This window comes from Procambarus clarkii, chromosome 28 (assembly GCF_040958095.1).
Source record: "Procambarus clarkii isolate CNS0578487 chromosome 28, FALCON_Pclarkii_2.0, whole genome shotgun sequence".
NCBI lineage: Eukaryota > Metazoa > Arthropoda > Malacostraca > Decapoda > Cambaridae > Procambarus > Procambarus clarkii.
The window spans coordinates 26,797,398-26,824,897 of NC_091177.1; the positions used below are offsets into that span (position 1 = coordinate 26,797,398).

Sequence of the window (27,500 nt, forward strand, 5' to 3'; positions counted from 1 at the left end):
CCACCATCCATTTAAGTTAATTAAATATATGAGTAGGAATGAAACTTGTGTGCACAACAATACTATCTGGTGTTATCATATACCCGCTGTAAGAATATAACTCATATTACCAAGAACCTTTAAGTCAAAATCTTAAGCCAGTAAACTTTAGAGGGCTCTCCACTCTAGCTTTCACAATCCAAGATCTAGGGATCACAATTAAGGACAATTTACTAAAATAAGCTAATCAATTATTATTTATTATTATGGGTATCATAATTCACCCATTTCACTTCATGTTCAATATGTTAACATTAATACACAAATTTAAGCACAAGAAATTGAGAGCACTACTGCTGACTGCCCCTGAACGTCACACAACACTTAAGTTGAAATCACAATATACGTCACCTTACAAGTTCACTAACCAAGGTCTCTGAGACTAAGTTAGAAGAGAGGGAAAAGGGGTTAGTACGGCTGACAGAGAGTCCCCACCCGGCCTGACAGACCTAGTCTGGCTTCTGGCCTTTCTCTTGACTAGCGGTCTCGTTATCGCTGTCCTCCTCAATGTCTCAAATAAAGATTGATTGATTGATAAAGATTAAGACACCCAAGAGGTGGCACGGGCATGAATAGCCCGTAAGCTCAAATGTACAGTTCCATGGGTATTTATAGGGGAACCGGGAGCTAGGCTCCGCCTATCAAGGAGATAGCCTCTGGCTGTCTACCTACCACCTTTAAACAGTGGCAGGTTTGATGGAAAGACACAGCCACTGTTTTCAATTAGCAGCTTAGCAGAAAGCAAAGTCAGTTCACACGACCTGACCCCTAATCAACCTCTGACCATTAATCTCTAAGGACTTCTTAATTGCTCAGTGCCGACTGTCTGGCGACACCAATATCCTGTGTGACTGAACTCTCAATGTAAGTAAAATGTTATACAAAAACACATTTTTGGTGTTACAGGGGATGGAAGCAATGAGAGGGGATGGGTGGTGGGGGAGGGAAGCAATGAGAGGGGATGGGTGGTGGGGGAGGGAAGCAATGAGAGGGGATGGGTGGTGGGGGATGGAAGCAATGAGAGGGGATGGGTGGTGGGGGATGGAAGCAATGAGAGGGGATGGGTGGTGGGGGATGGAAGCAATGGGAGGGGATGGGTGGTGGGGGAGGGAAGCAATGGGAGAGGATGGGTGATGGGGAGGGAAGTAATGGGAGGGGGTGGGTGATGGGGGGAGGGAAGCAATGGGAGGGGATGGGTGATGGGGGAGGGAAGCAATGGGAGGGGATGGGTGGTGGGGGATGGAAGCAATGGGAGGGGATGGGTGGTGGGGGAGGGAAGCAATGGGAGGCGGTGGGTGATGGGGAGGGAAGTAATGGGAGGGGGTGGGTGATAGGGGAGGGAAGCAATGGGAGGGGATGGGTGATGGGGGAGGGAAGCAATGGGAGGGGATGGAAGCAATGGGAGGGGATGGGTGGTGGGGGAGGGAAGCAATGAGAGGGGATGGGTGGTGGGGGATGGAAGCAATGGGAGGGGATGGGTGGTGGGGGAGGGAAGCAATGAGAGGGGATGGGTGGTGGGGGATGGAAGCAATGGGAGGGGATGGGTGGTGGGGGAGGGAAGCAATGGGAGGCGATGGGTGATGGGGGAGGGAAGCAATGGGAGGCGGTGGGTGATGGGGGAGGGAAGCAATGGGAGGCGGTGGGTGATGGGGGGAGGGAAGCAATAGGAGGGTATGGGTGATGGGGGGAGGGAAGCAATGGGAGGGTATGGGTGATGGGGGAGGGAAGCAATGGGAGGCGGTGGGTGATGGGGGAGGGAAGCAATGGGAGGCGGTGGGTGATGGGGGAGGGAAGCAATGGGAGGCGGTGGGTGATGGGGGAGGGAAGCAATGGGAGGCGGTGGGTGATGGGGGAGGGAAGCAATGGGAGGCGGTGGGTGATGGGGGAGGGAAGCAATGGGAGGCGGTGGGTGATGGGGGAGGGAAGCAATGGGAGGGGATGGGTGATGGGGGGAGGGAAGCAATGGGAGGGTATGGGTGATGGGGGAGGGAAGCAATGAGATGCGGTGGGTGATGGGGGAGGGAAGCAATGGGAGGCGGTGGGTGATGGGGAGGGAAGTAATGGGAGGGGGTGGGTGATAGGGGAGGGAAGCAATGGGAGGGGATGGGTGATGGGGGAGGGAAGCAATGGGAGGGGGGTGGGTGATGGGGGAGGGAAGCAATGGGAGGGGATGGGTGATGGGGGAGGGAAGCAATGGGAGGGGATGGGTGATGGGGGAGGGAAGCAATGGGAGGGGATGGGTGAGGGAAGCAATGGGAGGGGATGGGTGGTGGGGGAGGGAAGCAATGGGAGGGGATGGGTGGTGGGGGAGGGAAGCAATGGGAGAGGATGGGTGATGGGGAGGGAAGTAATGGGAGGGGGTGGGTGATAGGGGAGGGAAGCAATGGGAGGGGATGGGTGATGGGGGAGGGAAGCAATGGGAGGGGATGGGTGGTGGGGGATGGAAGCAATGGGAGGGGATGGGTGGTGGGGGAGGGAAGCAATGGGAGGCGGTGGGTGATGGGGAGGGAAGTAATGGGAGGGGGTGGGTGATAGGGGAGGGAAGCAATGGGAGGGGATGGGTGATGGGGGAGGGAAGCAATGGGAGGCGGTGGGTGATGGGGGAGGGAAGCAATGGGAGGGGATGGGTGGTGGGGGATGGAAGCAATGGGAGGGGATGGGTGGTGGGGGATGGAAGCAATGGGAGGGGATGGGTGGTGGGGGAGGGAAGCAATGAGAGGGGATGGGTGGTGGGGGATGGAAGCAATGGGAGGGGATGGGTGGTGGGGGAGGGAAGCAATGGGAGGCGATGGGTGATGGGGGAGGGAAGCAATGGGAGGGGGTGGGTGATGGGGGAGGGAAGCAATGGGAGGCGGTGGGTGATGGGGGAGGGAAGCAATGGGAGGCGGTGGGTGATGGGGGAGGGAAGCAATGGGAGGGGATGGGTGATGGGGGGAGGGAAGCAATAGGAGGGTATGGGTGATGGGGGAGGGAAGCAATGAGATGCGGTGGGTGATGGGGAGGGAAGCAATGGGAGGGGGTGGGTGATGGGGGAGGGAAGCAATGAGATGCGGTGGGTGATGGGGGAGGGAAGCAATGGGAGGGTATGGGTGATGGGGGAGGGAAGCAATGGGAGGGGGTGGGTGGTGGGGGAGGGAAGCAATGGGAGGGGGTGGGTGATGGGGGAGGGAAGCAATGAGATGCGGTGGGTGATGGGGGAGGGAAGCAATGGGAGGCGGTGGGTGATGGGGGAGGGAAGCAATGGGAGGGGATGGGTGATGGGGGGAGGGAAGCAATAGGAGGGTATGGGTGATGGGGGAGGGAAGCAATGAGATGCGGTGGGTGATGGGGAGGGAAGCAATGGGAGGGGGTGGGTGATGGGGGAGGGAAGCAATGAGATGCGGTGGGTGATGGGGGAGGGAAGCAATGGGAGGGGGTGGGTGATGGGGAGGGAAGCAATGGGAGGGGGTGGGTGATGGGGAGGGAAGCAATGGGAGGGGGTGGGTGATGGGGGAGGGAAGCAATGAGATGCGGTGGGTGATGGGGGAGGGAAGCAATGGGAGGCGGTGGGTGATGGGGGAGGGAAGCAATGGGAGGGGGTGGGTGATGGGGAGGGAAGCAATGGGAGGGGGTGGGTGATGGGGGAGGGAAGCAATGAGATGCGGTGGGTGATGGGGGAGGGAAGCAATGGGAGGCGGTGGGTGATGGGGAGGGAAGTAATGGGAGGGGGTGGGTGATAGGGGAGGGAAGCAATGGGAGGGGATGGGTGATGGGGGAGGGAAGCAATGGGAGGGGGGTGGGTGATGGGGGAGGGAAGCAATGGGAGGGGATGGGTGATGGGGGAGGGAAGCAATGGGAGGGGATGGGTGATGGGGGAGGGAAGCAATGGGAGGGGATGGGTGAGGGAAGCAATGGGAGGGGATGGGTGGTGGGGGAGGGAAGCAATGGGAGGCGATGGGTGATGGGGGAGGGAAGCAATGGGAGGGGATGGGTGATGGGGGAGGGAAGCAATGGGAGGGGGGTGGGTGATGGGGGAGGGAAGCAATGGGAGGGGGTGGGTGATAGGGAGGGAAACATACATTCAGAATACCTTGAGAGGTTTTAGAGTTCTTCTACTCCACCAGCCCGGCCCGGGGCCAGACTAGACTTGTGATGAATTGGTTAAACAGGCTGTTGCTTGGAGCAGCCCGCAGGCCCACATATCCACTACAGCCTGGTTGGTCCAGCATTTCTTACTAGAACCTGTCAATGTGCCTCTTGAATACGTCCACTTTGGCTCTAGCAATATTTGCAATGTTTACTGGAAGGGTATAGAACAGCGGTGGACCCTTGATGTTCAGCTAGTGTTCTCTGATTGTACCTTTGGCGCACCAACTGCTCACTGGTTCTATTCTGCACTTTCTTTAGTACATTTCGCTCCAGTATGTTGATATTCTACTGTGCCATTTTGGGACATGGCTCTCCATGATCTTCAATGTATATATTATTTGATACCTTTCTCGTCTTAAGCAGTTCTTAAGACGGGACAGCACCAGTGTTCTAAATAGTGTTAGCATTGCTGTGGGGTTTCTGGATTTGAATGTTTTCATAATCCATCAGATCATTTTCCTGGCTCGGGCTATATTTGCTCGGTTGGGTCCACTAAACGTCAGGCCGTCAGACATCATAATTTCTAGGTCCTTTACATATTGCTTTCCTTCTACGAGTAGGTCTGATTGTGTTATGTACACTGTGTTTCGTTTAAGTTCCTCGTTTCCACCATACCTCAGTACCTGAAACTTCTCATTGATAAACATCATGTTATTTTCAGTTGTCTAATCGAATAATTTATTTATATCTCTCTTTAGTTTTTCAGTGTCTTCTACAGTGGCAATTTTCATGCTGATCTTTGTATCATCTGCAAAGGATACACGAAACTGTGTCTAGTGTTTTTGCATATATCAGAGATAAGAATTTGAAATAGCTGTGTTGCATTGACTGTGCATTGGGGTACAGAGCTTTTCACTGCACTTGGGCTTCATCTTATTTGATTTACCATCATTCTCTGCATTCTGTTTGTTAGAAAGTTGAAAATCCAACCTCTTTTTGGATATGTGGAAAATCCCCAATTTACCCTCTATTCCTATGGATCTTATTTTATGGGCTATCATTCCATGGTCACATTTGTCGAATGCCTTTGCAAAGTGTATGTATACAACATCTGTATTTTGCTTTAACTCTAAGGCTTCTGTAATTCTGTCATAGTGGTTGAGTAACTGCGACAGACAGGATCTTCCCGCTCTAAATCCATGTTGTCCTAGGTTGTGAAATTCCTTATTTTCCATAAAACTGGAAACTTGATTCCAAATCACTCTTTCAAAAGCTTTTATTATGTGTGATGTTAGTACGCCTGGTCTATAATTTTTGCCAAAGCTTTATTACCTCCCATGTGCACCAAGGGATCGGAAGCACCAGAGAATTCTGATAAGGGCCCAACACCTGACCCTCATGGGACACAGCCCCAGCAGCCGGAACAAGGCTTCCCCCAGACCGGGGCAACGAAGGAGGGGGAACCGCAGGTGATGCAGGCACGGCATCGACCCTACCACTGGGCACAGGACCCAAGGCCCCCCCCCCCCCCCCCCGCTGGGGCACATCTTTCCTCAGCACAACAACGAGGTCCCGATCATCAGGGGCAACCCCCCCACTGCAGGGATGAAACAGCAGGAGGTGCAGATTTGCACAAGTATCAACTCAAAGCCCCTCACAGCCCCGTTATCTACGGCGGGAGACGCCAGAGCACCATACTCCCCCACCTCCTCCCAAGGCACACCACGAAGGGGAGACACTCCGAGCCCTATGAGAACGCTTTGTGACAGGCCGCACCACACCACTCCCACCAGGACCCTCTGCAGGCACAGCCACAATCTTCACATCCACACGGGCCATACCCTCACCGTCCAAAGAGTCCACAGAGGCCACATCGCCCTCACTGTCCACATCATCCAGGGAAACAGCCTCAAAACATCGGCACGCTTGAAAGGGGATGAACGCATCAGAACTACAGTCGCCGACACACACAGGCACGGCAGGCACTTCCCCCTGCCGAACACCCCTCCCCTAAATCATCAGAACCCGCGTCCCCGGGAGCCAGGACCACAGCCACAGGCAGGGGCGGGATATGGACCTTCACTGGGACATCATCCACTACACGAGTGCAGGCAACGGCCAGACAACTACACACACACCGGCTCAACAGCCCCAGGGGCCACAGCAGTTACTAGACGTGTCGCACAGGCCGTAGAACGGGTCTCAACAGGCGGAACAGCAGACAGTAAATCAGGCGCCTCAGGCACAATACCCACTCCGTCCTCGGTACCGTCCGAACGCAACAGGGGGTGGAAAATCCTCTGCACGAAAAATATGCACCCAACCAGTTGCTCCCATGTTGCACGCTGCAGCCAGATGACCCTCGTGACCACACGTATAACAGATGCGTGGTTGCCCCCAATACAGGCAGCGGAGCGTGTAACCCAACACGGACATCGACGACGAGACACTACACTTCAGCGACATCGTCAGGGTGCGGGAGCCGTCAAGCATCCCAGCACAATGTCGACAAGGACCAACAAGGACCTTATTCCAACGAACACTTAACACGGTTGACCAGACCACACACTAGAAGTTGAAGGGACGACGACAGTTCAACACTTCGGGATCTCCTTTCCCTGAACATGCCCGCCTTCTTCTTCAAGAACTTATTCATGCCACCTCCTTGCAAGTTGACGAGGCTTTTCTTGCTGTTCGTCAACAGCAACGCTTTCTGTCCTCTTCTCTTCCCAGTGATCTATGCAATATCATTTTTCCAATTGCATTTGACACTGCTCACGTCTCCTCTTCCCACCACTCCTCCACACTACACAACAAACTTCAACGCCTGATCTCCAACAGTCCTTGGGCCAAATACTCTCTCTCTCTGACTGTGTTACCAACTTTTCGTCCTACTTTCTAAGCACCAGCAAGAACTTCTTGGTCTTGGTCTGTCTTTTGCTACTTCCCCTGGCCCACGCTGTGGCATTGATCTCATTAGTTCCTTTGACAGGTTTGTTAATTCTAACTCTAGTACTCTTTCGGACCTGTCCGCCTTTAGAGGGGCCCTTATCCCCGTTCTTGACAGCTTGTTTTCTAAAAATAACCACCTTCCTCGTCGCTTCCAGCTTGCCCTTGCCTCCCTAAAATCTAACAACTCTATTCTTATCCTTCCTTCCGACAAAGGCAATTCGGTGGTTGTCCTTGGCCGTGAGGACTACCTCTGAAAAGCGGATGTCTTGCTCTCTGACTCTCGCACTTATGCTCCTCTGACTTCTAACCCTTTGGATCGCCTCAAAACTTCCTTTAACCGCAAACTAAGACAGCTCTCTAGTCTTTGCCCTCCTGACTTTGATCTCATTAAACGTTTCCGTGTCATCTGCCCTTCTCTTCCTTATTTCTATGGTCTTCCTAAGACTCATAAACCTGGTGTTCCTCTTCGTCCTATCATTTCTTCACGGGGCTCTGTCAGCTATCCTCTTGCCTCCTGGCTCGCTAAAACCCTGACATCTTACCTTGGCACTTTTTCCCCTGCCCACCTTCGTCACTCTCAGGACTTCATAGAATGACTGCGCCTGCAGCCCTTTTGTAAGATGCTTAGTCTTGATGTCGACTCTGTTCACTAATGTTCCACTCGATGACGTTCTCTCTTTCCTTAGACAGAAAGCGTCAGAGGGCCTCCTTCCTCTCCCGCTTCCCACTGACGTTTTCCTCGATCTCATTAGACTCTGTGTTGACTCTAACTCTTTCTCTTTCAACGGTAAATATTACACTCAAAGTTTCGGTGTCGCTATGGGTTCCCCTCTCTCCCCTGTTCTTGCTAATTTCTACATGGAATACTTCGAAACTGTTCTTCTTCCTTCTATTGATACACGTCCCTCTCTCTGGCTTCGCTATGTTGATGACATTTTTGCTTTATGGCCTCATGACCTTAATCTTTTCCAGCCTTTCCTCGCCTCTCTTAATCTGGCTCCTTCTATCCATTTCAAAGTTGAGTGGGAATCTAATTCCCTCCTTCCTTTTCTTGATGTTAATGTTCACAGCTCTGTGTCTGGGTTCTCTTTCTCAGTCTACCGTAAACCCATGCATAGTTGCATGTACATTCACTTCTTTTCCTACCATCCTCCTTCTGTTAAGTGTCCTCGTCTCTCTCTTCCTCCGCGCTCTACGCATCAGCGACCCTCAGTTTCTTGATTCTAAAATTGCCTTTATCTACAAATCATTCTCTCGCCTTTGCATTTCATCAACTGTGCCTACTCTCAAGTTAAAGGAAATTTCTTTCATCCTAAACCTCCTTCCAACACTAGCAGCACTGTACTATGCCTTCCCTTCATATCTGAACTCAAAACTTTTACCAATACCTTTTGTCCTCTTGACATTAAACTCGCCTTTCGACAAACTAACGCACTTCGTAGCAATCTAGTTCACACTGCTCCTCCTGCTTCTAATGCTGCTGGTGTCTACTCTATTTCCTGTTCATCGTGTCCTCTCCAATACTTTGGTGAAACTGGCCGTACACTGAATGACAGACTTAAAGAACACAAGAGAAGTGTTAAGTCTGCAGACACTAACAATGCTCTCTTCTGCCATGTGAGGGATTCTAATCATCCCATTGATTGGTCTTCCTCCAAAATAATCTTTCCTGCCTCTACTCTACACAGACGCCGTCTTGTAGAATCGGCTCTGATACACAATGTACCCAACATGAACTTGAGTCCTGGCTTTGTTGCTGTGGACTCTTCCCTTTCACAGTATATACTCAAATGCTCTAATCTTTCTAACAAACGTGACTTAACATAAGCTTACCCCTTCCATTTATCTTTCTTTCTCTTTCCTTTTCTTTCTCTCTTCTCCCCTTTTTCTGTTCATTGTCTTCACCTACGCTCCCTTGCTTTCCTCTTCTTATTCCTATTACTATCTCCTTCTCATTCGGTGGTTATAATGGGAGCTGCCTTGTATGGGCCAATAGGCACTCTGCAGTTCTCATTATTACTACTATCCCCTACCTTACTTTCCTCCTCAAGTCTCTCTTTATTTGCCTGTCTCTACCTCCTATTTATTGCCTGTCTCTACCTCCTCATCACAATCGACTTGAGAATGGTCCAGGACGGACCGAAACGTCGTCGTCCCTTCAACTTCTAGTGTGTGGTCTGGTCAACATACTTCAGCCACGTTATTGTGACTCATCGCCTGCACTTAACACGGTCCCAATCCGTTCAAAAAGGAGATTAAAAGTTCCTCCTGAAATTCGAAGCGGGCACCATGCACCACCACATACATCAAAGCGACACTAAGATTCACCACTATAACAGAACCAGCGGTATCAGGGAGAGGGTAAACATGCCCAACTGAGTCAAGACGGAGTGTTTTGACTCAGAATAACTGTCTTGACTCAGTGCTTCCGAGGACACTGTTGAAGAATCACCACGAATCATCACGATGAAGAATCTTCCGCTAGCTCCCTCAAAGTTGTCACCGTCCTCAGATACACGAAGATCTGCATCCTCCTTCTTATAAATTAGTCGTCTCTCACAGTCGACTTTAACAACCTCATGGGTCTGTTGTTCATGGTCGCCGTGACTTGTCTTGTCACTCTGCTATCCTGGGTATGCTTTTGACGAACTGATTTCTTGAGGTCAACTGAGCTCTTGATCACTGCTGGCTGTCGTCTCTATCCATACTTGGGTCGGTTCTACTGAGGGGGGCATCGAATTGGAAAAACAGGTCCAACAAGGAGTGGGACGCCGGTGACAAATGTTTCCCTGTTTTGTTTCGAGGCTGAGTGACGACCCTTGGCCAATCTCCTGGTCTCCTTGCAAGACGTCACGATGGTTCACGACGCTGATTGGCTCATACAGGTAGGTTCCTCCTTGTCTGTCAAGGTAACCTGGTGTCTTCAGCTTCTACATACTCTGGCGCGTCGCTGGTTCAGGCGAAAAAATGTTCTTGCCGTCCTAAGATCTCACCATATAATCGTCCCTAAACTTACACAATCATACTCATACTGATCCTTCCTATTCTTCGTCTGATGAAAATATACTGGCATGAACGAACAAACCACAAAACAACGGCTGATGTGTGGGATCAACTCTCATACAGAAAGCAGCCTAGGCTAGGCTACCATGAAATCATGAAACAATTCACCCAAAATAAACATGCACATATTGGAGTAATATTGCACACAGATGTTTCATGAATGCAGGAAATGTATGACTATTTCTCTTAATTTGCGCTTGTTACGGACCCAGAGTCCAGCGTCCGAGCGCGGTGCAGTAACGACCACGCCATCTGTGGGTCAGCTCCCGAAACCCCCTCCAAATGGACGACGCCATCTAGCGAGGGCAGGATATACCGGCCACAGGGGCTGGTTTCCTGTCTTAATTAGCTCGTAACATAGCTGCTGCTGACCTCTGGTGTGGTGGCGCTTAGACAGCAATGCCATCTATGGAGTGGATAGGTGGATGTTTGTGTCTAAGCCGGTAAGTGAGGTGCCCTAGAGTGTCCCTAGTACTGATGACGTGTCTGATTACAGAGTCGACCTGGGACTGCTGGATTGGACGATGGGCAGTCTACCCAAGGCAGCCAAAGTCTCTCCACGTGTTTGCTGCAGAAGCTGTGAGTTGCTCCCGGACGAACACTGCTGAGAGTGTTAGCCAGCCTGTGACGTGGCAGAGTTGAGGAATCGTCGTACCTGGGGGTTGACTGGTGAAAGATACTAGCCACTGTGGTGAGGAGAGTGATCTGTGGAATCACACGAGGCTCCTGCCTAGGGCTCGCAACCCTAGTATTGGTCGGGAGTGGCCTATGCGGTGGAGCGGATTGGAACCTGCCAGCTACAGGCTGGATTTGTGGTTGAAGGCCTCCACGACGGTACACCCAGTGGGACTGTGATTTGGCTGGCCTGTGGCCAGGGTAGATTCGCCTAGAAACTCGAAGGATTCATCGTGAGGCCACAAGAAGAGAACCAGGGCTAAGCATCGTTGAGCACCGTGGAGCATCCTGTGTCTTCAGGGGAACACCATTCTGTACATTATAGTGTTTATACCCCCCGTGTGACAGTTTATATATTTATTTATTGGTGGTGGTAATATATATATTTAAATTTAGTGCATTTGTATCCCTTCCCCTTTAATATACTTGCGTTACGGAACACACCCCTTGAAAGCCACTACTAACTTGGGGCCGGATACCCAAACTCTAATAACATCAGAGAAGAACACCAGTTGCGACCCCAATAGGGCCGTATCAGTGCTGAAATTTCCACCTACTTGTTATCAATAGCTTGTCTCAGTCCGTCTTCATCAGAAGGGATCAGCTCCATAAGGCGAGAAAGGGTCTGAAGCACTTTGGACTCCGATTGTTTGAAGAACTGCTTAAACATGTCTCCATAAGGCGGCATCGTTACCCTGTAAAGATCACACGAGCTGCATAAAAAACTTCGAGCATATATTTATCAATACTGTATATACATGTACATGCATTTTTGAATGTGCAATCGTTCCTCCATCATCAGATATTATTATACATCAATATTGGTTAATATCTTGAATAAAGTCAAATCAAAATAATTATTCAGATGTGCAGACGATGAGTCACAATAACGTGGCTGAAGTATGTTGACTAGACCACACACTAGAAGGTGAAGGGACGACGACGTTTCGGTCCATCCTGGACCATTCTCAAGTCCATTGTGATGAGGGAAGGAGACGAGGGCAATAAATAGGCAAGAGAGAGGGGTGAGGAGCAAGACAAAAAAGTATGAAAGTTAAGGTTTAGTAGAGGGGATAGTAGTAGGAATAAGAACTGCAGAAGGCCCATTGGCCTATACGAGGCAGCTCCTATTTATAACTACCCAATGAGAAGGGGGATAGTAATAGGAATAAGAAGAGGATAGCAAAGGAACGTAAGAGAAACAATGGACAGAAAAAGAAAAAGGAAAGAGAAAAAAAGATAAATGGAAGGGTAAGCTTACGTTAGGTCACGTTTGTTAGAAAGATTAGAGCATTTGAGTATATACTGTGAAAGGGAAGAGTCAACAGCAACAAAGTCAGGACTCAAGTTCATGTTGGGTACGTTGTGTATTAGATCCGATTCAACAAGACTATGTAGAGTAGACTGCCTCTACTATGTAGAGTAGAGGCAGGAAAGATTATTTTGGAGGAAGACCAATCAATAGGATGATTAGAATCCCTAACATGACAGAAGAGAGCATTATTTGTGTCTGCAGACTTAACACTTCTTTTGTGTTCTTTCCCCCTCCCCATCCGGCCCGTTGGCATCGTGAGGGGGCTTGGTGGACGGCTGCCGGAGTGTGATGCTCCGCGGGGCAGTCCTCTGTCCTTTTCTGGCCTTGCACTCCTGCTGCTGTCTTCTCTAATTGTGCCGGATCGCTTTTCCTTTTCCTTATGTTTCGTTTTTCTCCACCCTCTTCTCCTATCTGCTTGTCGTTTCCTGCCGACCTTTTGCTTGTTTTGGATTATTTCTTTGGACTTCTTCTACTTTGACGCCCGGGTGCTTGTGGAGGCATACTCTTGCACCCGTAGAACTGTAGTACCCAACGTCTCGAGCGAGGGGAACCTTTTATTGTCAATCCCCCTTTCGTCGCTGAACCCGATCTCGATAGACTGACGGTTCTTAAGGTGGCGTTTGTGGGGCGTATACTCACGACGCACCCCGGCATGATCGGCGATAGCTTCCTGTTGGGTGTCCTGCCTCTAATTGTGGCTCCATGGTGGGTATGGGGGCACATTTGAGGATGAATTTCTTTCTTCGTTTCTATGTCGTTGAATGTTTCTGTTGTACCCTATCAGGCTCGTGGGGTGGGCGACCAGGCCCCCGAGTCGGCCTGTATTGGAAGACCAGTCTCTGTAGCTCCCGCTGCGTTGGGCCCCGACCTTGCTCCTCATTTGGCCGTCCTGACTTCTTCCCCCAGCTCCCCTCCCTCCTCTGTGGTTGGGTCGAGCCTCCAGCCCCCGGTGGTGACCACTTCGTCCCCTGGTGCGGCTAAGTCTCTCGTTGTGACTACTGCGCCTTTTGATCCCTCTCTCTCTAGGGGTTCTCAACGCCGTTCGCGCCCCAGCCGCACTCGCTCGATTCCTTCCCGTGCTCATGCGTATCAGGCCTTGTTTGGTCCTGCTTCATGGACCAAATATTTTGATCTCCTCCCTCTTGATTCTGCGCCTCCTGACGATTTCTCCCTCCATCGGCATCTTGTAGATTCCGTGGATGCGTCTGTTACTTTCAACCCCACTCGTCTCGGTACACGTGTCATTGCTGCTCCTTCTCAGGATGCAGCTTCCCGCTTAGCTGCCTTGTCTTGCCTCGGCGAGATCCCTGTTCGGGTCTCCATTCAGATGAATGCCAGTGTTGGCACTATTCTCCTCCCACCCCATGTTGCAACCGGTGTTCGGAATCTGCAGGATTGCCACGATGATATTCGGCATATCCTTAATGCCCAAGGCCATTCTGTACTCCAGGTTGACTCGTTTACTCGTCCCCCTCGTGGTCGTTGCCGTCAACTCCTTCACGTTGTGAAGATCACCTTTGATGGTAGGACCCTTCCTTCCTCTGTCATTCTTGCTGGTGCTAGGTGCTCTGTCCAGGAGTATATTTCTTCTCCTCGACTTTGTAACAAGTGCTGGAGGTTTGGGCATGGTGCCCTCCGCTGCTCTGGGACTGTCTCTCTCTGTCCTTTGTGTGGGGGTGAAGGTCATTCTAAGTCGGAGTGCACTTCTCCCCAAGCTCGCTGCCTCAACTGCGGTGAGGCCCATCCTACCTTCTCCCGTGCCTGTCTCCATTACAAGCTTGAGGCAGCCGTCCTCAACCTGAAGCACCGGGAGCGTTTATATTTTCCTGAGGCGAGGCGCCAGGTTCGCCGGCTCCCGCCTTATGCTAACATCTCTTATGCTCGCGTGTTGTGCTCTTCCTCTCCTCGTCCTTCCCCCCTTCCTCAGACTCACAACCGTTTCCGGGCCTTGGACCCTGATACGACCACTGCCCCATCCTCTATTCCTTTGTGTTCTGTCCCGAGGGGTCCCCCTCCTGGTCCTCTGTCTGGGGTTCCCCTTCTTTCTACCCGGTCTGTCATGTCTCCTGTGTCTTCTTCCTCGTCCCCCTCCGATCCTCCTTCCCATCCTCTTCCTCCATCTATCGGCTCTCCCCGCCGCCTGTCGGTGCAGGCGGATGTCCATCGCTCTCCTAACGGCCGTCGTGTGTGCTCTCGTTCAGCTTCTCCTGTTGAGACACTGGAATCCGTTGCCCGTTACGTAGTTGCTGGGACACCAGTCTCTTTAAGTCAGAAACGTAAGCCTGGCTCCTCTCCTTCCTCCTCCTCGGCGGGTAAGAAGGCTTCCCTTTCTTCCTCAGCTCCTACTTCTGGCTCTGTTGCTCCTTCCCCTCCCGTTTCAGTGATTGCGCCCCCTGTTCCTGCTATGGAGGTTTCTTTGGCCCCTGCTTCCCTTTCGGTTGCTGCTCTTGCTGGGGTGCACTCCCCTCTTTCTACTCCCCCTCTTCCTGCTGCTGTCCTTGACTGCTCCTCTCCGTTGTCTCCTCCTCCTCCTCTTCCTCCTCCAGACCCCGCCCTCCCACCTCTGATCTGTTCTCCCGTTTCCTGCCCTCCGTCTTTGCTCAGTTTACCCATGCCCCCTAACCCTGACTTTGCTGACCCTGATCCCGACCCTGATATTCTTTAACGTGCTCTGTTGCTCTTTCGCCTATGTTTCTTCCTTGTTCTCTGTTTTTGTCCTTTCTATTCTCGTCGTTGTCCATTCTTCAATGGAACGTTCGAGGTTATTACGCCAATTTCCTCAAACTCCAACTTCTGATTTCGCGGTTTTCGCCCCTTTGTGTCTGTCTCCAGGAGCCGATGCTTGGTGCTCGTCCTAGTCGTTTTCGTGGCTATTCCTTTCTCTCCCCCCCCCCCAGCCGTTGCTGGGGCTTCTAATTCTTCTGCTCTCTTGATCCGTGCTGATGTTCCCTTTGTTCCTTTACTTTTTCCTTCGCCTCTCCATTGTTCTGCTGCTCGTATCTTTGTGGGGAAATGGTACACAGTTTGTTCCATTTATCTCCCCCCGTGTGTCCCGCTCTCTCTTCCTGATTTGAAACACCTCCTAGACTCCTTGCCGGAGCTTGTGCTCCTGCTGGGTGACTTCAATTGTCGTCATTCTCTTTGGGGTGACGTTCTGACGAATACCCGGGGTCGCCTTCTTGAGCTGTTTCTCCTCTCTTCTTCCCTGTCTCTTCTGAATTCTGGTGAGCCCACTCATTTGGACTCTCGGACTCGCACCCTTTCTTGTCTTGATCTTTCTCTCTGCTCTTCTTCTCTTTACTTAGATTTCACGTGGCAGGTTCTTGATGTTGGATATTTCCAACATCGAATACAGCATTGTTGTATTCTCATTACTTATTGCTAACCATACTTAATATTGTAGTAAGTAAAATTAACAACTCGTAGAATTCTCATGTACTAATAATTCATCTGTGCATTAGGCTAGAATTCTCACGTCACCTGACGCCAGTATTGCGTCAGATTTCTTTACAGTAAAACACATTATATTCAATTTGTGTGAGAATTAAATACGATTCTCCATAATTAAAGCATTCTGTATGACAACTGATTGCAGACGAATTGTTCTCTAACTAAAAGCCGAATAGAGCGTTAGAATCATAGCGTCTACCTCGCGATAGAGTTAACGTCATCAATGAATGCTATGGGGAGACATTAATTCCTCTCCCTTATATATTTACCATTCTTAAATAGTTAAATAATAATAGGTCGTTCCTCTAAATAATAAACCCGTCCAGTCTTTAAAGTTTCAAGCGCGAATGCGAGAAATATTAATGTTCGAGACAATAATTTGTTTTATGAACGTCGACTCGGCGTGGGTTGGAGGGACGCCATCCCCCCTCAGTACGCGGACACGTGCAGAGCCGAAAGGAGGCAGAACTGTGCTTACCGTACTCATAAAAGACGCCATTGCCCAGCAAATCGGGCAGGTGTTATTCATCCTCAGATGAAAGCCGCCACTGTGAGGCGTGAACGACCTTGCAGATAATATCTTCAACTAGTGCTGGTGTTAAATGAGGGACCCCTAGACTTGGTTCCTGACGACACGTGATCAGCCAGCTTGAAACGCATCACAATCCAGGATAGGTTCACCGGAGCCTGGGATGCGAAATTACGGCAATCTTAATACTTATACAGTGCCCACAGCTAAGTACCCTTTATTTGATGCATCATTTACAGGTCTAATAATAGCGGGGTGATTATTCGTCAAGCAGCGGGATAACACCTAATAACAGGTGATTAGAATTCCATCTGTAGATATTAATAATTTTGAATATGAATTGAGTAGTTAAATCAATTGCTACTGGTAGTTATTTATCTTGCAGCTCGAGAGACGAATTCCTCATGCTGTCTTCTCCATGTTAACCGTACCATTCGTCAGTGTACCAGACTTGGAGATTAAGAGGACTTCCATGGTTATCTAAAGGAATCTGCTACAAGCTAAGGCTTATTTCTTTTTATCCATTTCCTTGCAATTTGATGTATTCAGAATGTTTGATATTAATGTGTGATTTACTGTAACTCATTACTATACTCATATTCATGTTCTTCTTTATGTGAATGATATTATATTCAGCATTATTTATAGGATTAGATTATTATTAATTGAATTAGTGAACGAACCACACTGATTCCTGGACGTACTTACCTCCAGTAATAACCCCCCAATGTAGGTGTTTGAGGTTTGTTTCTTTAATAATACAGCCCATTAATTATTCTTATGATCATACTTTCTAGTTATATCCATAGTCACTGGTTTTCTCTAGAATTTAATCTAATGATCTGAAATTCTCAGTTTCCCTCTTTACTTTAAAAGCGGGTGGTCCTTCGTAATTTAATTTACTATTTTAATTATTAATTAATCAGAATCAAACCCAAATATCCCACATTATGGTCCTTATCGAACCGGATAGGCATTAAATTTTTAATTAAATATTAACCATTAATAACTAATCCTTGTGTGATAGAAGCTAGACTAACTATTTAATTAATTGTGTCAACTAACAGTGTAACACACCAGTTAGCCTAGATCACACTAACAGCTACCTTATACATAGCTTTAGTGGGTCATAACCAATTACCCACAACATTTAGACCTACACTTCATACTGAAGTAGAATCCTTAGGTCACCAAGAGCAACAGCTCATAACCTTATATTAATCACTAACACCAATTAAGTGTTAACCATTTAGGCTATACCAATGTTTCAATATATGGCTGTCAGCAGACTGTCCATTATAGCCTGAATCCATGTTATAATTACTGATTCACTCAAGTCAGTGGATCATTAACATTTAGGGATTCAGTATACTAATATAAATTACTGATCTCATACTAGTTAATCATTACTAACCCTGATAACATTTTATTCCATAATTAGGAGTACATTTAGGAGTTAGGTAATATTTACGGCAGTAGAATACTTGCCAAATACAATTAATTCCTTTGTGTTCATTTAATTTCTTATACACATAATTACACAAGGTATATTATATAAAATACAAAAAACCCAAAAACACAGCACAATTATTTGCACATTACTGCACCATAATATAATCTTTGCCAACCTTCAGTAGGTAGCAATTTAGGCTGTGATTGTGTTGAATCTGACTCAAGCACAGACTAAATATAGTTGTAGTTTCTCAAGTAGAAATTCTCACGACTAGGCTTAAGCTAGTTAGTGACACATATATTATTCTTTTGTGCTGACCCTATCAAGGGTGGGATTAACCATTTATTGTGTAATTATTTTATTGCATATTTCTATGTATGTTTTGAGTGTTACTGTAAGTCCACTACCCATCCGAGGCTGATTTGGAAGAGCTAAGCTGAGGAACACCTGTAGTGAGACTAAGGTACCACTCAAATCTTAGTTACTTATTATTAGGTAGGTAGCTAACCACTAAATGAGGTAAATTACAACCAGCCTCAAGAAATATTAGGCTGTCAATACTTATACCTGCTCTACATCAAGGAGCAGACCATAGCTATACCACTAGCTACATAAGCCCTATCAGGCTGTCAATACTTATACCTGCTCTACATCAAGGAGCAGACACCATAGCTATACCACTAGCTACATAAGCCCTATCAGGCTGTTAATACTTATACCTGCTCTACAGCAAGGAGCAGACTATAGCTATACCACTAGCTACATAAGCCCTATCAGGCTGTCAATACTTATACCTGCTCTACAGCAAGGAGCAGACTATAGCTATACCACTAGCTACATAAGCCCTATCAGGCTCAATTTACCGCAAGAATGAATCCTTTAGAAAGGAACGCAAGATTCTTGACAGCTCTTCGACGTCCTTTAGGAAAACTGCTTATGAAATGTCATTTCTGTGTCGAAACTGACCCAGGTGACACCTATAGACTAGCAAGTTCCATAAGGATCGCCATCCAAAAATATGACTATATCAAGACTGAAATCGAGTCCCACAGGAATTTACTCCAGGCCGGTCATACTGTCTCAGACCACTTATGTCTAACAGAATCTGATCTCGATAACTATGAACATTCCGTTCAAACCAGTTTAGACCGATATAAGGAGGTGCTTGCGAGACAAGATATTCCCGAGTGGGTGGATCAGATCATTAATAGACCTGTATCCAAGTTAACACTCAGTTCAGATGAGATACCTGAACTACATCAAGACGAGGAGAATCCTCTAATCAATGCTGATCACTATACAAGATCAGCAACTGAAGATCAACCTTCATTTTCTAACCTCTCATCTAATACAGCTTCATGTGATGATTTGTTTACAGAGTCTGATCAAATTTCAGACCACTCTTCTCAATGTTCCCTGGATTCTATAAGTGCAATACATAATGCTACTGAATTAACTAGCTTATCACCAGAACCCAGAGAAACAAATGAAGCTGCAGATGAAACAAGTGAAGCTGCAATGATCAGTGAATCTGAACCAGAAAATGATAAAGCTAATGCTGCAGCAGCAGCCGAAGCTGTAATCAAAGCTGAGGCTAAGCAAGAAGCCTTAAGCAACACAAGTAATGGTCACAATTGCTCCCAACAGCCTTCTAAAGTAAGTGCTAACAATGAGAAGACTATTATAAACCTTGTACACCAATTATTAAATTTATCTTCACCAGAGCAATCAGGTGACTCTTTACAAGACTTTAGTTTTCAGCTTAAGTCACTAATAAATTCTTTCAGTAAAGAGGTGGATCACCCAACTACTGAGTGGATGACTAAAATTATCATCCAAAGAAAATTGTCTGGTGACACACTTAATAAATTATATGTATGCCAGAATGGTCAATGTCAATGCAGAATATATTTACAGGTTTGCGTAATATGAGCAATCATACAGCAGACCAAGCAATTAATGCTAAATCTGAATGCACCAAAACTGTACCTACTTCAGTTTCCTTACCTGAAACTTCTAAAGTGACACTGTCACTAGGTAACCAAGGTGCTAATACTCAATGTAACAACAATCAGTCAAATACTGATTCATCAGTGAGGCCTAAGAGTCCCACAGGTGCTCCTAAGAGACTTAATAGTCCAAAGAGCACTGCTAATAATCCATGTAACCAAAATCAGTCAAATACTGATTCATCGGTGAGGCCTAAGAGTCCCACAGGTGCTCCTAAGAGACCTAATGGTCCAAAGAGCACTGCTAATAACTCCACAGGTGCTCCTAAGAGACCTAATAGTCCAAAGAGCACTCCCAAGAGCCTATTAATGGTTCCCCAGAGTACACCAAGTACTCACAAGAGAATAAATAACAAGCAAATGCAAGCAGCAAAACCATCACAACCTGCAAATACTGTTTTACCTAAAACGGTAACCCCTAAACGATCTGTAGGATGGGGAATGTGCTTGTTTTGCAGTCAAAAACATTCTCTGTACAAATGTACTAATTATCCTAATAGAGACACAAGAGTCAGACGACTCAAACAGTTACACAAATGTACTAGGTGTCTCAAACCACATAATGTTAACAGCTGTGACACCCCACTGAACACCTGCAATAGGTGTAGAAGGGGCAAGCATCATGCTGCATTGTGCAAATTAGTTAGGACTAATTATGTCAATCCTAGAATAGGACGTAGAGAATCTACACCAGTACAGTGCTGCAAGGTGCGAGATGTGTACAGCGTAACTTCACAAGCATCTCAAGTGGATGCTGCTTTGCCTACTGCCAAACTTCAAGTGAAGAACAGAGGAACCAAGATCACCATACGTGGACTATTTGATCAAGGTTCCCAGAGAACTTTCATTACTCAAAGGGCAGCAGAGGCACTTAATTTACAACCAATAGGACAGGTAAAATTAAACTTGTCAGGGTCCATGATAAATCGAGGAACCCATGAATACACAGTAGTTCAACCGCTTGTACGACTAGGTAGTCATGCCAAGGCTGTCCAAGCCATTGTTGTAGATCAAATACCTTTAGACTTAAACATTAAGGGTCTGGGGTACACAGCCCACTTCCTGCAGGAACGTGAAATTAATTTGGCTGACAACAAATTAATGTCTGACCACCTTAACAATGTAGATGTACTAGTAGGAGCCGACTACTATTACCAGTTCATAACTGGACATGTTAAACGATTGGGAATGAATATGCTCCAATCTGCAGGAAGCTACTTACTTACTGGTAAAGTTCTGAATGTGAACAAGCCTAAACCTGCCAACAATAATAAATTAGTCAGCAGTAAATCAATTCTCCAGCAACAAGCTAAAAGGAGAAACGCAGCTGAGTAATAAACTCAGATTGAATGTGGTGCAATTGATACTAGCCGAGATGTTTCATAGCTCTCAGTGAAAACCAATGGTCCGTACTCAAACAAGTACAAGTCACAGCGACCAAGCCATTGAATTCACTGCAGACCTAGAATTATTCTCGACAAGTAGTAGTTGACCACACTCAGTCTTCCTAGTTAAATTGTAATGTTAGGCTAGAGAATCTAGTACTCCCTAGGAATTAATAATGTTAGGCTAGAAAATCTAGCACTTAATGCCACTGGCATTTCCTGAATTTAATTATAAATTCACTAGGACCACTGGTCCACTATACTTGCGCTTAAAGGTTTGCCAAGAAAACCTTAATACCATGTTTTCTGCACTAAGAGTTAGTGATAAATACTTGCATTAATTGTTTGAGTTGTTTTTTCTTTCGTTTCTGCTTATTTAGTGTAGGAACGCAGCACGAACAAACTTGCAAACTTACTAATATGTAAGTGAATTTACAGAGAATTAATATTTTAATGCATTATCGTTAAACATTAGCATTGTTAATTAACATGCTTCATGAGCTTAACATAGCTCACCTTAGAATTAACGTAATAATATGAGTGCTCGTTTACCATGCGCACGAGCTTAATATTGCTCGCCATGATAACTGAATGACAAAACTCCACCTCGTTAATTCGAGTTCACTGAACTCACCCTGTTAACTGTTAACGAGCTCACTGCAGCTCACCCTGTTAGCACTGCTAACGAGCTCACTGTAGCTCACCCTGTCAACACTGTTGACGAGTTCACTGAACTCACCCTGTTAACTGTTAACGAACTCAATGTAGCTCACCCTGTCAGCACTGCTGACGAGTTCAATGCAACTCACCCTGTTAGCACTGCTAACGAGCTCACTGTAGCTCACCCTGTCAACACTGTTGACGAGTTAGTTCACTGCAACTCACCCTGTTAGCACTGCTAACGAGCTCACTGTAGCTCACCTTGTTAACACTGCTAACGAGCTCAATGTAGCTCACCCTGTCAACACTGTTGACGAGTTCACTGCAACTCACCCTGTTAGCACTGCTAACGAGCTCAATGTAGCTCACCCTGTCAGCACTGTTGACGAGCTCACTGCAGCTCACCCTGTCAACACTGTTGACGAGTTCACTGTAACTCACCCTGTTAGCACTGCTAACGAGCTCACTGTAGCTCACCCTGTCAGCACTGCTGACGAGCTCACTGTAGCTCACCCTGTCAACACTGTTGACGAGTTCACTGCAACTCACCTTGTTAGCACTGCTAACGAGCTCAATGTAGCTCACCCTGTCAACACTGTTGACGAGTTCACTGCAACTCACCCTGTTAGCACTGCTAACGAGCTCAATGTAGCTCACCCTGTCAACACTGTTGACGAGTTCCCTGTAACTCACCCTGTTAGCACGGCTAACGAGCTCACTGTAGCTCACCCTGTCAGCACTGCTGATGAGCTCACTGTAGCTCACCCTGTCAACACTGTTGACGAGTTCACTGTAACTCACCCTGTTAGCACTGCTAACGAGCTCACTGCAGCTCACCCTGTCAACACTGTTGACGAGTTCACTGTAACTCCCCCTGTTAGCACTGCTAACGAGCTCAATACACCTCACCATGTTCACGAGTTCAATATAGCTCGACTTGTTAATGAGCTCAATACTGCTCACAATGTTAATTCGAGTACATTTTTGCTCACAATTAGCTTAGTCTCTTACTTAGGTAGGTTAGAAATTCAAACCATTTATTTAGGTAGGTTTAGAGACTTTAGTAGTGTCAACTGAGTACTAGCCTAATCTGTACTCACCATTAATTACAGTTGACTATACTTATAGAGACTGATCTAATAAACTCAAATTCATGTAAAGGTGATTTCGTACTAACCAGTTTACAGTGTCAAGCCTATGAGCTACCATTTAATTAGCTCATCAGTCAGAATGACTAGGCTACTAATCTCACTGTCGACTCAGAATTTTCCTTGATTTTAAAGAATAAACTTTTCAGTTCTCTACTTTTCTATTATTTAGCTAGTTAGCAAATTAGTTGTACCATCAGTCAGCATGACTACTGCACGGCAGTGCACATTTAATTCAATTTTCTCATTTGAATTTGAGGTGATCGTGATGCTACGTGATGTTATTGTCTAGTAACTCAATAGTTACAAGTCACAGCGACCCTAGACAGTGACCTCACTGTAGTGTCATAGTCTCCTTGATCTTAAATGACTAATAATACTTTACTGTATAATCATACAATAGTGTTATCAGTTCTTAGGAACTTATTCTGAGTTTACCTACGATTCAGCAGCTACGTAATACACCATTACATGTCACTGCGACCCTAGTTGTTGAGTTTATTGTGAGCTTTAGAGCGTTCCTGATTACCGATAACTTAATCATTTAATGTTTCATTATTTCATGCATGTTTCCACTAAGGGAAACTGCAAGCCTATTACAACTCTGAACAAGAGTAATTTCTTTCACTTTCCACTTAGAAAACTGTGATGATGCTACGATGTGATATCACGCAACGAAACATTACACGTCACTATGACCCAGGATATCGCATCACAGTAGATTCTGTTAGTTTAAATTGTGAGAGTTGAATTCTATAAATATTGTGTAGACTACAAACAACATGTTTCATTTGACATGTAAATAGCAAGACTCAAGTTCTTGTAAGTCCTTGATAAATCCGGGACGTTCGTTATGTGTGTACTAACATACTAATATACTGATGTATTAATCTTAATATCACTTCGGGATAGGTCAGTACAACACAGTACACTGCAACCCTGGGATTCCCCCCCCGGAGTTATGTTGGATATTTCCAACATCGAATACAGCATTGTTGTATTCTCATTACTTATTGCTAACCATACTTAATATTGTAGTAAGTAAAATTAACAACTCGTAGAATTCTCATGTACTAATAATTCATCTGTGCATTAGGCTAGAATTCTCACGTCACCTGACGCCAGTATTGCGCCAGATTTCTTTACAGTAAAACACATTATATTCAATTTGTGTGAGAATTAAATACGATTCTCCATAATTAAAGCATTCTGTATGACAACTGATTGCAGACGAATTGTTCTCTAACTAAAAGCCGAATAGAGCGTTAGAATCATAGCGTCTACCTCGCGATAGAGTTAACGTCATCAATGAATGCTATGGGGAGACATTAATTCCTCTCCCTTATATATTTACCATTCTTAAATAGTTAAATAATAATAGGTCGTTCCTCTAAATAATAAACCCGTCCAGTCTTTAAAGTTTCAAGCGCGAATGCGAGAAATATTAATGTTCGAGACAATAATTTGTTTTATGAACGTCGACTCGGCGTGGGTTGGAGGGACGCCATCCCCCCTCAGTACGCGGACACGTGCAGAGCCGAAAGGAGGCAGAACTGTGCTTACCGTACTCATAAAAGACGCCATTGCCCAGCAAATCGGGCAGGTGTTATTCATCCTCAGATGAAAGCCGCCACTGTGAGGCGTGAACGACCTTGCAGATAATATCTTCAACTAGTGCTGGTGTTAAATGAGGGACCCCTAGACTTGGTTCCTGACGACACGTGATCAGCCAGCTTGAAACACATCACAATCCAGGATAGGTTCACCGGAGCCTGGGATGCGAAATTACGGCAATCTTAATACTTATACAGTGCCCGCAGCTAAGTACCCTTTATTTGATGCATCATTTACAGGTCTAATAATAGCGGGGTGATTGTTCGTCAAGCAGCGGGATAACACCTAATAACAGGTGATTAGAATTCCATCTGTAGATATTAATAATTTTTAATATGAATTGAGTAGTTAAATCAATTGCTACTGGTAGTTATTTATCTTGCAGCTCGAGAGACGAATTCCTCATGCTGTCTTCTCCATGTTAACCATACCATTCGTCAGTGTACCAGACTTGGAGATTAAGAGGACTTCCATGGTTATCTAAAGGAATCTGCTACAAGCTAAGGCTTATTTCTTTTTATCCATTTCCTTGCAATTTGATGTATTCAGAATGTTTGATATTAATGTGTGATTTACTGTAACTCATTACTATACTCATATTCATGTTCTTCTTTATGTGAATGATATTATATTCAGCATTATTTATAGGATTAGATTATTATTAATTGAATTAGTGAACGAACCACACTGATTCCTGGACGTACTTACCTCCAGTAATAACCTCCCAATGTAGGTGTTTGAGGTTTGTTTCTTTAATAATACAGCCCATTAATTATTCTTATGATCATACTTTCTAGTTATATCCATAGTCACTGGTTTTCTCTAGAATTTAATCTAATGATCTGAAATTCTCAGTTTCCCTCTTTACTTTAAAAGCGGGTGGTCCTTCGTAATTTAATTTACTATTTTAATTATTAATTAATCAGAATCAAACCCAAATATCCTACACTTGATGACCTCCATGGAAGTGATCATTTCCCCATCCTTGTTTCCTTTTTCTCTTTTCGCCCTTCCCTCTCTTTCCCTAGGTGGCAGTTTGCTAAGGCTGACTGGACCCTATTTACCCTCAGTGCTGCTCTCTCTGACCTCTCCCTTCTGCCTCTCTCTCGCGCTCTCCTCCTTTTTCATGACACTGTCTTCAACGCTGCCCTCTGCTCTATTCCTCGCTCTTCCTCTCGGGGTCCACGGAAATGCGTTCCCTGGTGGAATGCGGACTGTGCTCGGGCTGTCCGCTGTAAGCGTGCAGCCTGGAAGAGACACCGCCGTAGGCAGACGACCGATTCTTTTCTTTTCTTTCAGAAAGCGAGTGCGGTGGCCCGTAGGGACATCCGTACGGCTAAACGTGAATGTTGGGCATCTTATGTCTCAACAATTACGTCCGAAACCCCTCTGACCCAGATCTGGAAGCGTATCCGCAAGATAGCGGGTAAGTTCGTTCCCGATGTTTCACCAGTCCTTCACCTCCATGATACTCTTGTGGCGGACCCGTTGCAGGTCGCTTCCGAACTGGGTTCCCACTTTTCTTCTGTTAGCTCTGGTCTTCATCTTCCCCAATCTTTCCTTCTTCGTAAACCTGTCCTTGAGTCTCGTCCTTTAGATTTCTGCACTCATCTTCAGCTTCCCTATAATGATCCCTTCTCTCTCTCTGAACTTCGTTCTGCCCTGGCCCTCTGCGGTTCTACGGCGGCGAGCTCCGATGGTATTCATTATGAGATGCTTCGCCATCTCCCTCCGTGCACGTCTCAGTATTTACCGAGTCTGTATAATCGGATCTGGGAGTCGTCGTCAGTCCCTGAGGACTGGCTCGATGCCGTTGTCCTCCCTGTTCGCAAACCGGGGTCTCTGGGTACTTCCCCTAAGGACTTTCGTCCTATTGCTCTCACAAGTTGTGTCTGCAAACTCTTTGAACGTATGGTTAACGTTCGTCTGATGTGGTTCCTGGAACACCATCACCTCCTCTCCCCTTCTCAATTTGGTTTCCGCAAGTGCCGCAGCACGACAGATGTCCTGGTGAACTTGGAGGTCTATATTTGTACTGCTTTTGCTGCGAAGACCTCCGTTGTTGCCGTCCTTTTTGACCTGGAAAAGGCTTACGACACCACTTGGCGATATCATATTCTATCTCAACTTCATTCTTTTGGCCTTCGTGGTCATCTCCCTCTCTTTCTCCGCAGCTTCCTCTCTCGTCGTTCCTTTCGGGTGCGCCTTGGTACCGCTCTCTCTGCCTCTTTTCAGCAATACGAAGGTGTGCCCCAGTGTAGTGTTCTGAGCACTACTCTTTTTCTGGTTGCCCACAGTGGTCTTCTTTCCTCTCTTCCTTCTGGTGTCTTCGCCGCTCTCTATGTCGATGATCTTACCCATTGCTGTCAGGGTGATGATTCGCCTCTCCTTCAGCGCCGGCTTCAACTTGCAATTGATGCCGTGTCCTCTTGGGCCACCGATCATGGCTTCAAGTTCTCTACTTCTAAGACTTGTGCAATGACTTTTACGCGGAAACGGGTCGTTCTTCGTCCCTCTTTGTCACTTTATGGTCATCCCCTTGAATACAAAGATTCCGCGAAGCTTTTGGGGTTATTCCTTGACACTCGTTTGTCTTGGTCTCCCCATATCTCTTACCTCCGTGTTGAGTGCTCTAAGGCCCTTACCCTCCTTCGGGTCTTGTCCCATACTTCTTGGGGGGCGGATAGGCGCACTCTCCTTGCTTTACATTCCTCTCTCGTCCTGTCTAAGCTCGATTATGGTTGCCCTGCTTACTCGTCTGCTTCTCCTTCTACTCTTCGCTGTGTTGATGCTTTGCACCATACTGGGTTGCGCCTCAGTTTTGGTGCCTTTCGTTCGACTCCCGTCCTTAGCTTGTATGTTGACACTGGCTTCCTGTCTCTCCAGGACCGCCGTGATCGCTACTGTGTTCGCTATCTTGCGCGTCCTTGCAACATCCTTCCTCTCGCCTCTGTCGTGCTTTAACTTTTACCCCTCCTGCGGTTCTTGTTCCTCTTCACCACCTCCCTCTTTCTGTCCGGTTATCTCGCCTACAGGATTCTCTTTCCGTTCGTATTTCTGATGTTTCTCCTCGTGTTGTTCCTTCTTTGCCCCCGTGGAGAGTCCCTCTTCCGCGGTTTTGTACATCCTTGACCCGTATC

General features: G+C 46.9%; 1 protein-coding gene across 1 annotated transcript in view; it reads right to left on the reverse strand.

The window, feature by feature from the left end:
* The window catches only part of LOC123755102 (ionotropic receptor 93a-like), a 158,574-nt gene that overhangs the window by 70,790 nt on the left and 60,284 nt on the right, over nt 1–27,500 (reverse strand). Inside the window, exon 5 of the mRNA XM_069332691.1 lies at nt 11,355–11,492. Within this exon, the coding sequence (XP_069188792.1) occupies nt 11,355–11,492 (138 nt within the window). The remainder of the gene's footprint in view (nt 1–11,354; nt 11,493–27,500) is intronic.